The sequence below is a fragment of the Erpetoichthys calabaricus genome, chromosome 5 (genome assembly GCF_900747795.2).
Source record: "Erpetoichthys calabaricus chromosome 5, fErpCal1.3, whole genome shotgun sequence".
Taxonomy (NCBI): domain Eukaryota; kingdom Metazoa; phylum Chordata; class Cladistia; order Polypteriformes; family Polypteridae; genus Erpetoichthys; species Erpetoichthys calabaricus.
This window is the reverse complement of record NC_041398.2, coordinates 248,513,420-248,528,213: the sequence shown is the minus strand read 5'-3', so window position 1 is coordinate 248,528,213 and position 14,794 is coordinate 248,513,420. Positions and strand designations below refer to the sequence as shown.

General features: G+C 41.9%; 2 protein-coding genes across 2 annotated transcripts in view; one reads left to right on the top strand and one right to left on the bottom strand.

The window, feature by feature from the left end:
* Positions 1-14,794, top strand: part of LOC114652902 (protein phosphatase methylesterase 1-like) — a 72,045-nt gene that overhangs the window by 3,209 nt on the left and 54,042 nt on the right. Inside the window, exons 2-3 of the mRNA XM_028803209.2 lie at positions 4,571-4,670; positions 12,699-12,791. Of these exons, the coding sequence (XP_028659042.1) occupies positions 4,571-4,670; positions 12,699-12,791 (193 nt within the window). The remainder of the gene's footprint in view (positions 1-4,570; positions 4,671-12,698; positions 12,792-14,794) is intronic.
* ucp1 (uncoupling protein 1) overlaps positions 1-14,794 on the bottom strand; it is a 131,779-nt gene that overhangs the window by 69,457 nt on the left and 47,528 nt on the right. The gene's annotated exons all lie outside the window — the stretch shown is intronic.

The following is a 14,794-nucleotide window of genomic DNA, read 5'->3' as shown; positions in this document are numbered from 1 at the left end:
AAACTGAAAATTCTGGAAGTGTTCGTGTTGCCTTTACAGAAGCAAAAATGTTCTCTCTAGTTTATGATACATCGCTTGCAAAGACTGAGAAAGAGTGAAGTGTGTGGCTAGAGGACATGGCACAGAAGTAAATTTACTTTTATTTGCTTGGCAGATGCTTTTATCCAAAGTGACTTACAAAAGAGGTAAGCATAATCGAGCACCATTAGGTTGGGGCCAAAATTTTTAAATGCCTTTCAGACAGCCTTGATGTCACAATCCTTACTAACCCACTAACAGCTGTGTTTGGTGGGCTCACAGAGGGGCTTAAAGTGGAGAAGGACAAACAAACTGTGATTGTCTTTACTTCACTATTGGCACGTAGACTTATCTTGCTCGACTGGAAGCAGAGGCGGCCTTAGGGGTGAGTGGGTCCCTAGGGCTGACCAAACCCATGCGGGGCCGGTTTTGTCAATTGTTTTACTGGTATGTGTGGACTGTATAAACTTGCGCGCGAATGTAATAAAAATAATGTTAACATACACCAGATTTTCTCATTACAGTATTCAGCTAAATTTTTCCAAGACATCACGCTGACTTTATCAAAATAAATGGAGAGTATAACATGACAAATCCGCTCGAACGGGACACCCAGACCTCAAAAAATCGGGGCCCCCTTAGGCGCAGGGCCTGGGGCAGTTGCACCATTTGCCAACCCCAAACGCTACTCTTGACTCACCTCTTTTAAGTCAGTGGGTAACTGACGTTATATACTGTTTAAAACTGGAAAAAAATCAGATTCTCACTTAGAGGATATGTTCAAAACTTTTTCAAAACCTGGCAGGATCTGATCAATAACATTTTAGAATAAGCATTTAAATTGAGGAAGCAGATTCTCTCCTCTCTTTTTTATTCTACTGATTTTTAATCATTAATTAAATCAATTTACTTATTTTTACTAGCTTAAAGTTTTGCTCAGCTGGCCCAGCTCTCTTGCTTGTATGACTTGCTTGTATGGAATGGTATTTGATTTTAATAAAATCGATAAAATGCTTAAAAAAAAGAAAGAAAGACATGCCGAGACTCTAGCCAATACCGTATTGGCCTCCAGAGGGAACGACAGGTATAGCTGTGTATCATCTGCATAGCACTGATAAGAGAACCCTTGGAATTGGATGATGGTGTACAGACAGACCCAGCACTGATTCCTGGGGCACCCCTGTGCATGTCTGATGTGCCCTGAGGGGCCTCATGCATAATGCCGTGCGTAGAATTCACACTAAAATATCGGAAATGTGCATATGCACAAAAAAATCCAGATGCATAAATCTGTGCGTACGCCAACTTCCACGTTCTTCCGCTCCATAAATCCTGGTCAGCGTGAAAAGTAATGCACATGCATGCGCCTGCTGCCCCATCCTGACTCCTCCCAGAATTACGCCTCTGTGAATATGCAAATCAATATGAATTGCCCCTTATGTTTTGCATTCTACGAAAAGACAATGGCAAAAGCACAGGGGAAAAAGAAGAATTTCAGCAATTACCAAATAGAGGCAAGGAAAAACATAGTATTTGTTGGTTTAAGCAGTGATGTAAACAACAAAAGGAAGTTGATTGAGTGACAGAGTGGTGGAGAAAGTCGAAAGTTCAAGTTCAGAAAGTCGCACAGTTACCAAAATAAATAAGCAGTGGTCAGATATAAAAGTCACCGTGAAAAGGCGAGTCGTAGCCCCACCGTCTGAGTGTCATATGGAAGCTTATTAGGGTACAGAGAAAGGAAAAAAAAATAGGGACACAGTGGAAAAAAATAATCTCGAAATTTCCACTTTAATCACATAGTTAATTTTGCCATTAAAGTAGAACGTCATAAACTTCATCTTAAAATCATTTACAAGTTTCTCAAATCCCATCATAACTAAAGTAGTACATTAAATCCTTCATATTCTGTGTGCTCTGCTATGTACTCTGTGTGTGTGAATCACTATGTTCTTCTTAAATGGTCTTTCTCTTCTGGCGACAGGACACAGAATACATTATATTCATGATATTCCAACTTTCTGAACAATTAAAATACTAAGATGTATACTTGATATCATTTTCATTTTTCATGATGATAGGAATTAAAGCATGTTATTAAACATGGGGACACGGTGACAGAGTGTTAGTGACGAGCTGGCGCCCTGTCCAGAGATTGTTCCTGCCTCATGCAAGATGCTTGCTGCACTGTGTGCGACCTTTATTGCAGCAGTACTGTCTCTGTCAAACGTACTAACCCTGAATTCCTGTCCTTTCATTTGTGGAGACAGGCTCGGACACAGACAGGCAGATACGTTCATGTCACCCAGCACACGTTTATTTACAGTATTATATACAGTCCTACTGTGCTCACAGACCCCAAAGACCCCAAAGTCCTGGCCTCTCAACAATGCCTTCTCTCTCTTCAGGCCGCCTCCTTGCCGTCCTCCCGACACCATCTTTCTTCCTCCCGACTCTTGTCCATGACTGGAGGGAGGCGGCCCCTTTTATACACACCCGGATGTGCTCCAGGTGCTCCCCGGCAATCTTCCACCGGCACTCCCCAGTGTGGCGGAAGTGTCGGCTGTGTACCCAGAAGCACTCCGGGTGTCCCTTCTTCTCTTCCCCCCAGCACTTGAATGAGCCCTCCTCCTGTCCTCCTGGGCGTCCCGGCCGGGCGTGAGCCCCGTCCAGGTGCTACACATTTCTTTTTCCAAATAACCAATCGCCCCAGCAAGCATACAGTGCGAGTCAGGAACCAATTCCTGAACAGGGCGCCAGCTCATCGTTACCACTGCACCACTGAGTCCTTGTATATTTAATCATTAACAATATACATTATTTAACTGAAGTTAAAAGTTTATCTGTATAATGTAATATATATACTGCATTTCATCTTAAAAATGATATCAAGAGCTCCAAGAAGACAGCGCTTGGAAATCTAAATCGACTTAGAAGCTTGATGTCATCATCTGTAAATACGCGCTCTCTTCTATTGAATTGAACTAAATTCCTTTAGTGTTATTGTATGATACAATGAGATTCAATATGCAAGTCTTCCATAAACTAATTTTCCTATAAAATGGTAAAATAACAACAACAACAATAATAATAATAGGATAAAAGACAATGAAAAATATACTATATGAAAGCATCAGTGGCTCAGGTTGTGCAATATTACAACTGTAATGCAAGTTTACAGTGAGGCAATTGTACTTATAAGTAAAAACAGTTCTACCAGGAGCACTTGATGGACTGATTGAGTGCGTTTATATCTCTTGGGATGAAACTGTTTCTGAACCGCGACGTCCAAACAGAAAAGGCTTTGAAGCATTTGCCGAATGGAAGAAGTTCAAATAGACTGTATGCATGGCTGAGACAGCATGTGCTAGAAGCTGTACCCCGAGAATTGACACAATCTGCTGTAGAGCTCTCCCATCACTGCTGTACAGCTGTGAAGCCACATTCAGATACAGTGGGTTAAAATACTCCACGTGGTGCACTGAGAGTAACAACGCTAAAGTGGCTATGGTATTTGGAATAGTTTGGCCATTCAGTGCACCATTATATGGTGACAGGTTGATTACAATCAGATACCTTGAACTAAAAAAAACGATACACTGTTAATTTCAGTGTATTGATAAAGCCGTGTCAGGGATGTGAATCTAAAAAATAAAGGGAAGCCACACAGGAACAGTAGCACTGCTTTGACGCTGGGTGCCACCATTTTACAAAACCGAGTAGAGAACTTGCTCAAGGGATAGGGCTGGTGTGAAAATGTGTGTGGCTTTACGGCAAGTTTAGTTTTTATACATTGCGATGTTAGCATGGAAACGGGCATATGCAACATTTTTGTGTATACACACCATTTATACATGAGGCCTCAGGACACACTGTTAGGATCTTCCTGAGATGTAGGACTCAAACCATCCGAGAGCAGTCTCAGTAATGCCAAGGTCAGAGAGGGTGGCAAGAAGGATGTCGTGGTTGACCCCGTATATGGCAAAATTTCATGGAATAAAGTACTCAGCCTCTATGAGCACTACTGTGAGGGGCTGGATGAGAGTGACAGGAATGAGTTTGAGGCCTGTAGGAAATGGCTGGCTAGCCATGTAAAGTGTTACAACCTCATGAATTTAAAGATCACAGGAGGATTGGCATTGGCTGATTTATTAGGTGTTATAAGTAATTTAGAGATGATTTAAGGTAAACGGGATGTTCAGTTGTGTTTCAAACACGAATTCTGAAGAATGGAATGAATTCAGCTGGATCAGATTTGTTAACAGGTTTCGTAAAAAGGTTAATTGTGGCCAGAGACTTTGTAATAATCTCCTCTCAATCTCTAAACTCTACGCACCTTTGTGTTTATGTCTAAAATTCATTTTCATCTGTCACTTCCATAATTCCATCTGTGTTCTTATGGAAATCATAGGATCCTACATGGAACGCCATTCAGATGTCATGTACTAAGGGCACCAAGCTTTCTCTATACTCCAATGCCAAAGCCAAGGATAAGTTGTGAACTTCACATGTGCTCTCTGAACTTCTTTAATTACTTTTGTTTTACTTTTGACAGCCATGGAGTTGGAAGAAAAAGAGACTATTCCCCAGTGTCCTGGAGCGAGTATTTTGAGATGATGGATGATGTGGTCATTGGATCAGGAGACAACAAAGATATATCCTTTAGAAATATCTGATGGAGTGAACAAATGAATGAGGAGCAAATGAGCTGAAGCTGGTGTAGCAGAGAGGGGGTAACCATAGAGACAGTGCCAAGGGTGGCCAAACTGGCAATGCCCACCATAACAAATTGATGAGATTTGGTTAAATAGTTTAGGCCCAGTGCACCATGTGGGTTCATCTCCCATAATTCACTTTACCTTTGATTTTTTAATGGGGGTGAGCTACCTTCTAGAAGAAAACAATTTTAATCATTGACATGATATGAAAACCATGACTGGCACATTCTTCACTTGAAATGTGGCAATTTTGTGAAGAATTTGCACTAAATCTTTTACCACTTTTTTCAGTTGATGTTGCAATGGCAGGTAGAAGTGAATCCTGATGTTTTGAATTATGTTTCCTGCAACCTTTTTGAGTTATCTTGGTCCCCATTTGTGGTTTATTGTGCATTGGACAACACAGATATACGTTTGTTTGTAGATTCAGAATATTTCTCATGATGTTAGAAATCATATACAAAGTTCTGTATTGGCATTATTGTTCATCTATTGTCACACATGCACACCATAGAGCTCCCCAATCAGCTCAGCCGATTCTTTCCACTCTGTTTTAGTATGCAAAATATGAGACATCAGACAGAGGAGCTTCTCTTCCGTTTGTGAGGTTCAAAAAATGTGTGCTCCTTATTTCTCTTCGCTCCATTCTATGCATTGTACTTCCGGATGAGCATTCATTGGTTCTCACACATATATACTGTAGTCCGCTCCTACAACTAACAAAAAAGTCAAACCGGTTTCATTTTATTCTTGCCAGTTGCAGACTATTTGGTCTCAGTCCTTAGAAATGTCACATTAGATGATCAGCTTCACGGGAGTAGGTTGCCAACTGGAAATGATTATGTAAATGAAGGAGCCAAGGGAAGCAGTTCCACTACTGGGCGTGAGGGGCTGCTGTCGCCAAATGGCCTAATCTTCTTTATTCACAGTCCAGAAAACACGCCCAGTGAGGGCAATCAAGCCCAACAGCAAGGTCAGAAGAAATTCCCGCCCCTTCTGGCCTCGGGCACATAAGAACCGGAAACCCGGGAAGGTGGTGTTGTCTTCAGAGGAGTTTGTAGGAGAGAGGATGAACGATTACCTGCTACATTAACTGTTTAATTTCAGTTCTTTAAAGCCTGCGTTCACTTTCTGGGCCCTTTTATGCTACCATTTTATTCTTTATGAGCTAAAAAGTATAAGAGGTTACCAAGGTGGTACCCCGTAATTTCTCATTGTCTCCCCAGCTTCCTGGCCTCCAGCCACACTATGTAAAGTGGGCTCTTAAAGTATTCAGACCCCCTCACTTTCTGCGCTCTTTATTGTTGTAAAAGAGAGACAAAAGGCAGAAAATGTTTTGGGGGAATCCACCCCGTAAATTGCTACACCTTTACAAGGAAAACACCAGTAATTCGGCAGAATAGTCAAAATAGAGACTATCCAACAAAAGACTGAAAAAATAAGGGTTATCCTGCTGGTTTAAGAAGTCAATAGGCAGGAAGAGGCAGGACAAAGGAAACAAGCACAGGAAATGAGGTCATCAAGAGGCATGGCGAGGAAGAGGAAGAAGAGGATTAACTTTGGTTATTGTCTTCAGAGGATCTGCAAAAGGGGAAGAAGAAGTGTTAGTACACTCGTTTGATCCCGGTCCCGGTAATTTAATCTTAGTAAGACCCCTGTGCTTCCTTCGAAGCGCACATGCGTAACACTGTGTTGTCCATTTAATTTTCAATGGATAAATTTGCTATTTGTGCCCTTTCCTCCACTCAATAACCCATAATGACAAAGGAGGAGAGGTTGGGAGTGCTCCAGTCACCCCAACCTGACACCGGCAGGCAGACACACAAATTCCAGGGTGAACACATGTTTATTCCCATGGGAAGCTCTTTTTGCTCACTCCCCACGACACAACACAGTACAACACTAAGCACAGTGTACAATGCAGCACTCTGCCTTTCTTTTCTTCTTCTCTCTCTTTCTGCCTTTACTTGTCCGTAGCAAGCTTTATCCTCTTCCTCACAACTCTGGCCTCAGATAGATAGATAGATACCGTAAATACCCGCATATAGGACGCACTTTTTTTCTTAAGAAGTAGGCCTAAAAACCAAGGTGCGTCTTATACATGGATACTTTTATTACAAAAATTATAAATCTATATATATAATTCACCGAGCCCCGCCCACCAACAATTCACTACGCATGACACGACAGAGCCCCGCCCGCCAAATCTAACTCTCCTCCTACCACACTTGCAAACTGTTTTACACGCTGCACACAGCGATTCCCAAACATGATTACGGTACCCTTCTCCTGCCATACTTGCAAACTGTTTTACACGCTGCACACAGCGATTCCCAGTTCCCGTGTTCTTTCGCGTACGTGATCACTTCCAGTTTAAACTTTGCAGTATAGCTCTGTCGTGTTGTCTTCGCCATGTTGACTGGGTAATAATGAACAGCTACCTCTTTAAAACTACGTAATGGGATATTGGACTTTATGATGGTGTGCGCATGTGTCAGTGCCTCTCCTTCGCCTTCGATGGTTGTGTGACAGGGACAGAGAGGAGTGGTTTGAATCCAATTTGAATTTCAAGGTTTGTTTTCAATTGACAGTCAGTTAGCAGTGCTGCAATTGTAGCTACCGGGGTATGCCTCAGTCCGTGCGCAATTAGCCGTTGCCCCCGCACTGGCATTTCACACCATTTCAAATTAAAGTATTTTTCAGATGTAGTGTCGCTAATACTGTATCAGATTTGGAGAATGACACAGCGTTTGAAAGGTCATTTTACTATACATCCATCTGTATGCCTTATTGTAACATTTGGAATTTGTTTTATTTTGAATATTCACATCATCGATACGTCATTTTCGCCGTCTAGTACCAGTATGTTTCTCGCTCTTTGTTGTTGTTCAGAGATACTCCAGCCTAACACAAACACATGGATACAATCACTGGCGCTGGCGGCAGCAGCTTTTAATTAGTACCCCGGCAACACAAAATCAGGATGCGTCCTATAAACAGGTACACAGGTTTTTCCATGGTTTTTAGGGTCAAAAATCCACTGCATCCTATACATGGTATCATCCTATATGCGGGTATTTACGGTAGATAGATAGAAGTGAAAGGCACTATATAGATAGATAGATAGATAGATAGATAGATAGATAGATAGATAGATAGATAGATAGATAGATAGATAGATAGATAGATACTTTATTGGGTGGCATCTTTTACGGTGCACATGGGAGTGTTCCAGGTGGCTCATGGGCAAGGTCTGGAATCGCTCCCAGGTGAGGCGAAAGCCCAACACAGCAGAGCTCTGCAGTCTCTGCGGTTCCCCCTAGTGACCCCCACAGAACCCAAAAGGGCTGCAGCAAACTTCAACTTCCAACATGCCCTGTGGGATTTCGTGGTGCCTCAGCCATCCAGGAAGCTGCCCTATAGCGTCCCGGGGAAGGTAATGCCTTGCAGATACGCTCTCTCCCGGTCCTTCCATCCAGCTGGCATCCCAGCTGGGTAATGGCCCTGGCTGTCCATCACAACTGAAACAGTGCATGGCCACACCCACCACATGATGAACCTCCTCAGTATCCCAAATTAGGACCCAATTACAGCCATGTAACAGCACCACACTAGTTCAAGTGGAGTGTAAAAACATATTTCCCGAAAGGTTTGCAAATTTATTAAAAATCAAAATGTAATACTGGTTTCTAAAAGTATTCAGACTCTTAAGCCAATATCACATTATGTGACTTTTTGTCGTGGGGTAGGTCAGATTTGACAACCAAAGTCGCTGACCTCGTCGCTGCACCATGTCAAATTGCACAGCTAAGAATCATAGCCCATAATGTTATTTTTTTTTATTATTAATTTTATTTATATAGTGCCTTCCCCATGCATGTCTCATTTACCAACTGAGCACCAATTTTCTAGCGCATTCCTTAAAAAAAGATCCACAGGATTTGTACCAGGCACTGCCCATTTTTCCGACAGCCAATAGCATAATTGAGGGTTAACAGCTGCAGCGAGTTCGGCAGCATCTCTGCCCTTCATTTCTATTCTTTCCACTCTGTTTTGGTGATCAAATTCCGAGGCATCAGACAGAGGAGCGTCTCTTCTGTTTGGTTCTCAACTTTCACACGTATACAGCCCACTCCTATGACTAACGAGAAAATCAAACCTGTTTAATTTTATCCTTGCTAGTTGCAGACTATTTGGTCTCAGTCCTTAGAAATGTCACATTAGGTGATTGGCTTCATGGGAAAGGATTATGTAAATGAAGGAGGAGGAAGAAGAGGTTGGGAGCACGTGCTGACTATGGTGCGTTGACGCACCCACCACACGGTGAACCATCTGGATTTGGATGACACCTCAACACAACACTAAAGAGCGGGAGGTTTTTTTTTTTGGTCATTTTTTTTACTGTGGCTGGAGTGCCAATCTTGCCACCAACCCTCAAGTTTTCCTACAAGTTGGAGGACCTGCTTGTCAGGGCTGGATGCAGATTAACGTCATACCCAGGGCATAGCAACTGCAGGTTAAGGGCCTTGCTTCAAAGGCAGTTATGCAATTTGAACCAGCAGATTCCTAGCCTCAGAGCCACCACTCCACCCATAAATGTAAATGAAGACTACGACTTAAAATAGCTGGAAAAGTCATCTAATGTGACAAAGGCTTTAATTTGTAAAAGTCCCTTTGGCAGCAATTCCACCTTCAAATCTCCTTGAGTTAAATCTCAATAAGCTTTGCAAAGCTAGATGCTGGCAGTTTCTCCCATTCATTCATCTTAAATAATGAGGAGAGAGTTGAAATAGATGATTATTTTGTGCAGGAGCAACAGACAAGAACTCCTTTACCTTGAAATGTGCCCTGCATTGGTCCCATATTTGAAGTAGCTGGTGGACGACTGGATTACTGCTGTATTGTTGATACAAATTTCTTTTGTTTTAGACTTCCACATTATGCCACCTCTTCCTTTTATTTTTAGAACTGGACAAACACATATGTACAGGTGCTGGTCATAAAATTAGAATATCATGACAAAGTTGATTTATTTCAGTAATTCCATTCAAAAAGTGAAACTTGTATATTAGATTCATTCATTACACACAGACTGATGTATTTTAAATGTTTATTTCTTTTAATGTTGATGATTATAACTGACAACTAATGAAAGTCCCAAATTCAGCATCTCGGAAAATTAGAATATCAATTAAGACCAATGCAAAAAAAGGATTTTTAGAAATGTTGGCCAACTGAAAGGTATGAACATGAACAGTATGAGCATGTACAGCACTCAATATTTAGTTGGGGCTCCTTTGTCCTGGATTACTGCAGCAATGCGGCGTGGCATGGAGGTGATCAGTCTATGGCACTGCTCAGGTGTTAGGAGAGCCCATGTTGCTCTGATAGTGGCCTTCAGCTCTTCTGAATTGTTGCATCTTCCTCTTCACAATACCCCATAGACTTTCTATGGGGTTAAGGTCAGGCGAGTTTGCTGGCCAATCAAGAACAGGGATACCATGGTCCTTAAACCAGGTACTGGTAGCTTTGGCACTGTGTGCAGGTGCCAGGTCCTGTTGGAAATTGAAATCTGCATCTCCATAAAGTTCGTCAGCAGCAGGAAGCATGAAGTGCTCTAAAACTTCCTGGTAGACGGCTGCATTGACCTTGGACCTCAGAAAACACAATGGACCAACACCAGCAGATGACATGGCACCCCAAACCATCACTGACTGTGGAAACTTTACACTGGACCTCACGCAACATGGATTCTGTGCCTCTCCTCTCTTCCTCCAGACTCTGGGACCTTGATTTCCAAAGGAAATGCAAAATTTACTTTCATCAGAGAACATAACTCAGCAGCAGTCCAAAGGCGAGACGCTTCTGACGCTGTCTCTTGTTCAAGAGTGGCTTGACACAAGGAATGCGACATCTGAAACCCATGTCTTACATACGTCTGTGCGTGATGGTTCTTGAAGCACTGACTCCAGCTGCAGTCCACTCTTTGTGAATCTCCCCCACATTTTTGAATGGGTTTTGTTTCCCAATCCTCTCCAGGGTGCGGTTATCCCTATTGCTTGTCCACTTTTTTCTACCACATCTTGTCCTTCCCTTCGCCTCTCTATTAATGTGCTTGGACACAGAGCTCTGTGAACAGCCAGCCTCTTTAGCAATGACCTTTTGCGTCTTGCCCTTCTTGTGCAAGGTGTCAATGGTCGTCTTTTGGACAACTGTCATGTCAGCAGTCTTCCCCCTGATTGTGTAGCCTACAGAACTCGACTGAGAGACCATTTAAAGGCTTTGGAGTTAATTAGCTGATTAGAGTGTGGCACCAGGTGTCTTCAATATTGAACCTTTTCACAATATTCGAATTTTCCGAGATACTGAATTTTGGACTTTCATTAGTTTAATCAACATTAATAGAAATAAACATTTGAAATACATCAGTCTGTGTGTAATGAATGAATCTAATATACAAGTTTCACTTTTTGAATGGAATTACTGAAATAAATCAACTTTGTCATGATATCCTAATTTTATGACCAGCACCTGAAGTTCTTTGACTTTGCCCTCCATGACAGCCTCTGTTGATGATCCCCTAGAACAGCGTTTCTCAAACTGTGGGGCGCGCCCCCAGAAGTAACAAAAAAGGGGGCGTGAATGTTGGCATATGTGGCGTAATTTCGCTATTCATAGGAAAATTTTAAACTTGTAGCGGTTTATCAGCAGCAAAAAATATAGGAATAAATTTTATTAGGGTTTCAAAAAAACGTTAGGGGGGTGCGATTAAAACTGTTATGAAAACTCGGGTCGCAAATACTTAAAGGTTGAGAAACGCTGCCCTAAAACAGAGGTGTCCAACTCCAGTCCTGGAGGGCTGCAGTGGCTGCAGGTTTTCATTCTAACCCTTTTCTTAATTAGTGACCTGTTTTTGCTGCCAATTAACTTCTTTTGAATTTGTTTTATTTGACTTGTTCTTGAAGACTCAGACCCCTCAATTGTTTCTTTTTTCTTAATTAGCAGCCAAACAATAATGAGATGCAAAATGAGCCAAAACAGGACCAGCAAACTGTGACCATCATACAATATCTGAAAATAAAGAAAGGTGAAGGTCTCAGGAATGCTGATCTACTCTTAGAAAAGAGAAAATTCACAATTTCGGAAATGTCTGCTATTGCACAATGAGAGCAGCAACAAGCCATGGAATTAAAGAACGGGTTTAATTAACGACAAGACTCAGAGCCTCATTAATCAACTGGTTGGAGTTTGAGGTCCTGACTTAGTTGGTCTTCTGTCGGCTCACTCACTTTACATTTCACTTCTGTTTGGGTGCCATTTAAGGAAAGAAATGAAGCAGAGGAACGATGAAGAAATTCTGGGAAACATTTCTTAAAAACCAAGTCGATTAAAATTAATTCAAATGAAGTTAATTAGCAGCAAAAACAGATCACTAATTAAGAAAAGGGTTAGAATGAAAACCTGCAGCCACTGTGGCCCTCCAGGACTTAAGTTGGGCACCCTTGCCCTAGAACATGGTGTCCAGAGGCTCACAGCTCATAACCAAGTTGATCATTATATTGATGGACTTCACCCTTTTCAATTCCCTTTTATTTCAGAACCATAGCTTTGTAAAAATCAGGCTTTACTGAGCTCCTTAGTGTTGTAAATCCATGGAGTTCTTACCCATTTTCATTCAATAAAAGTAGAATTAAAGTACAGGTTTGGGGATGTAACGTCCAAATGTGCACACAAACCAGGGGTTGTTTCACATGATCAGTTCCCCTCTGAGGTTCAAACTTGGATCTTATCCTCTTTACAAAAATAGCACAAAACCATTATAGGTCCAACTAAGTCGCCACTGTGTCTATTGCACATGAGGCAGATGACATAAAATGGTGTAAACGGGTGCTGTATGTGTGTAGATGTCTGTTTTTATTCCTCTTTTCCTGAATGATAGGATGAAGCATCCTTGACTGCGATCACATCTTCAGAGTCTACAAGAGTGGTGTTGATGGTCCAGTTTTGGTACTTCTGCACGGTGGAGGACATTCTGCACTTTCTTGGGCAGTATTCACTGTACGGCTTTATTTTATTTTATTCTTATTTACATTTTTTATTTGGTTTTGAAGAGGAAGTGGACTGTCTTCACTCCATTCAGATTGTAGCCTGTTTAGGTTAAAATTCAGTCATTTCTAACTGGTAGCTTCTGGCCGATTACATTTGTCCTCATTAAGTTATAGTGTTGTCCACCTCAAGTGCAGGACCAATAATCTGTGGCCTTACCACCCTAAACGCATCCTGGTAGCTAAGCAGGGACAGGCCCAGTTAATACTACATCCCCATTTCCAACAAGGGTTGAGTCAGGGGCCATGTCTACCACTGCATTGCATCCCCTCTTCTTCTCACTACACCCTGTAAACGTTTGGGAGCTGAGGAGACAAACTGCTGTAGTTCTGAAAGTGAAATGTTGTCCCATCCTCACCCGATGTAGAATTTCAGCTGCTGGTCAGTTTGGGGTCACATTTGTCATATTTTTTGTTTCATAACACGCCAAATGTTTTCATTGGATAACCAGTCCGGACTGCAGGCCACTTTAGCAGGTGGGCTCTTCTACTATGGAGCCATGCTGTTGTGATACGTGCAGAATGTGGTTTTGCATTGTATTGTCAAAATAAGCAAGGCCTTTCCTGAAAGAGGGCAGCTTATGTTGCTCCAAGACCTGTAGATATCACTCAGCCTTAATGGTGCCATCTCAGTTGTGCCATGTGCACTAATATACCCCTACCATCATGGATGCTGTTCTTTTAAACTGTATGCTGATAACAAGCTGGATGGTCCATCTCCTTGTAAGCCAGAAGGATGTGAAGTCCATGATTTCCCAATACAATTTTCACATTTTGATTTGTCACACCACTGCAGTTTCCCACTTCACCTCAGTCTATCATAAATTAGCTCCAGCCCAGAGAAGGTGGTGGTGGTGTTTCTCGATCGTGGTTTCTTCTTTGCATGGTAGAGTTTAACTTGCATTTGTAGAGGTAGCAATAGACTGTGTGCTTCTTGAAAGTGTTGCTCAGCACATGCAGTGATCTCCACTACTGAAAGATGAGGGCCCAAAGATCATGGACATCCAAGACTGGTGTCCGGCCTTGTCCCTTGCGTGCAGAGATTTCTCCAGATTCTCTGACTCTATTAATTATATGATGTACCATAAGAGGACGAAATCCCCAAATTCTTTGCAATTTTACATTGAAGAACATTACTCTTCTATTGTCATTCAATACTTTACTTTACTTTACTTCTGAGAAACTCCGGCTCTCTGGGATGCTCTTTTTATAACCAATCATGTGACTAACCTGCTCACCTCACTAGTGTTCTACCAGGTGTTTTTTTTTTTTTGGCATTAGACAACTTTTCCAGTCTTTTGTTGCCCCGTCCCAACTTTTTTGAAACATTAAATTTAAAATGACATGGCAGACATTTGCCATAAAACAATCAAATTTCTGCTTATTAATTAATTATTTGTTGCCTCCTTAGCAGCAGTCACAGTTCAGGGATGCACTGTAGCACAACAGCACCCTCTTGTGTTCACACAGGTTTCCATTACTATACTAAGCAGATGCTTTTATCCTAAGTAACTCACAATAGAGGCTGTTCTATTTTCAATGAAATATGGGTTTAAATAATTTGCAAATCCTCACATTCTGTTTTTATTTACATTTTACACAGCATCCTAACATTTCTGGGAACGGGGTTGTAGGAGGGGATGCCATTTGTGAATACCCATTGCTCATTTTCCGGCCTGCAATCTTTACAGTTGTAAAGCCCAGGGGCACATACAGCCACCCTAACTCAATACAGACTTACAGGACACAACTTTACCACACAGCACACGTTTTATTTACAGTCAGGAGTGCTTTTCTTTCGTTCCCCACAGCACAATACAGTCCAAAGCACCAATAATCAGACACAGTCCTTTTTGTTTCCTTCTTCTTCCACCTCCACTTCTCTCCCGGCAAACTTCATCCACCTCCAGCTCTCCGCATGGAGTGAGGTGGCTCCTTTTATTTAGCACCTGAGAG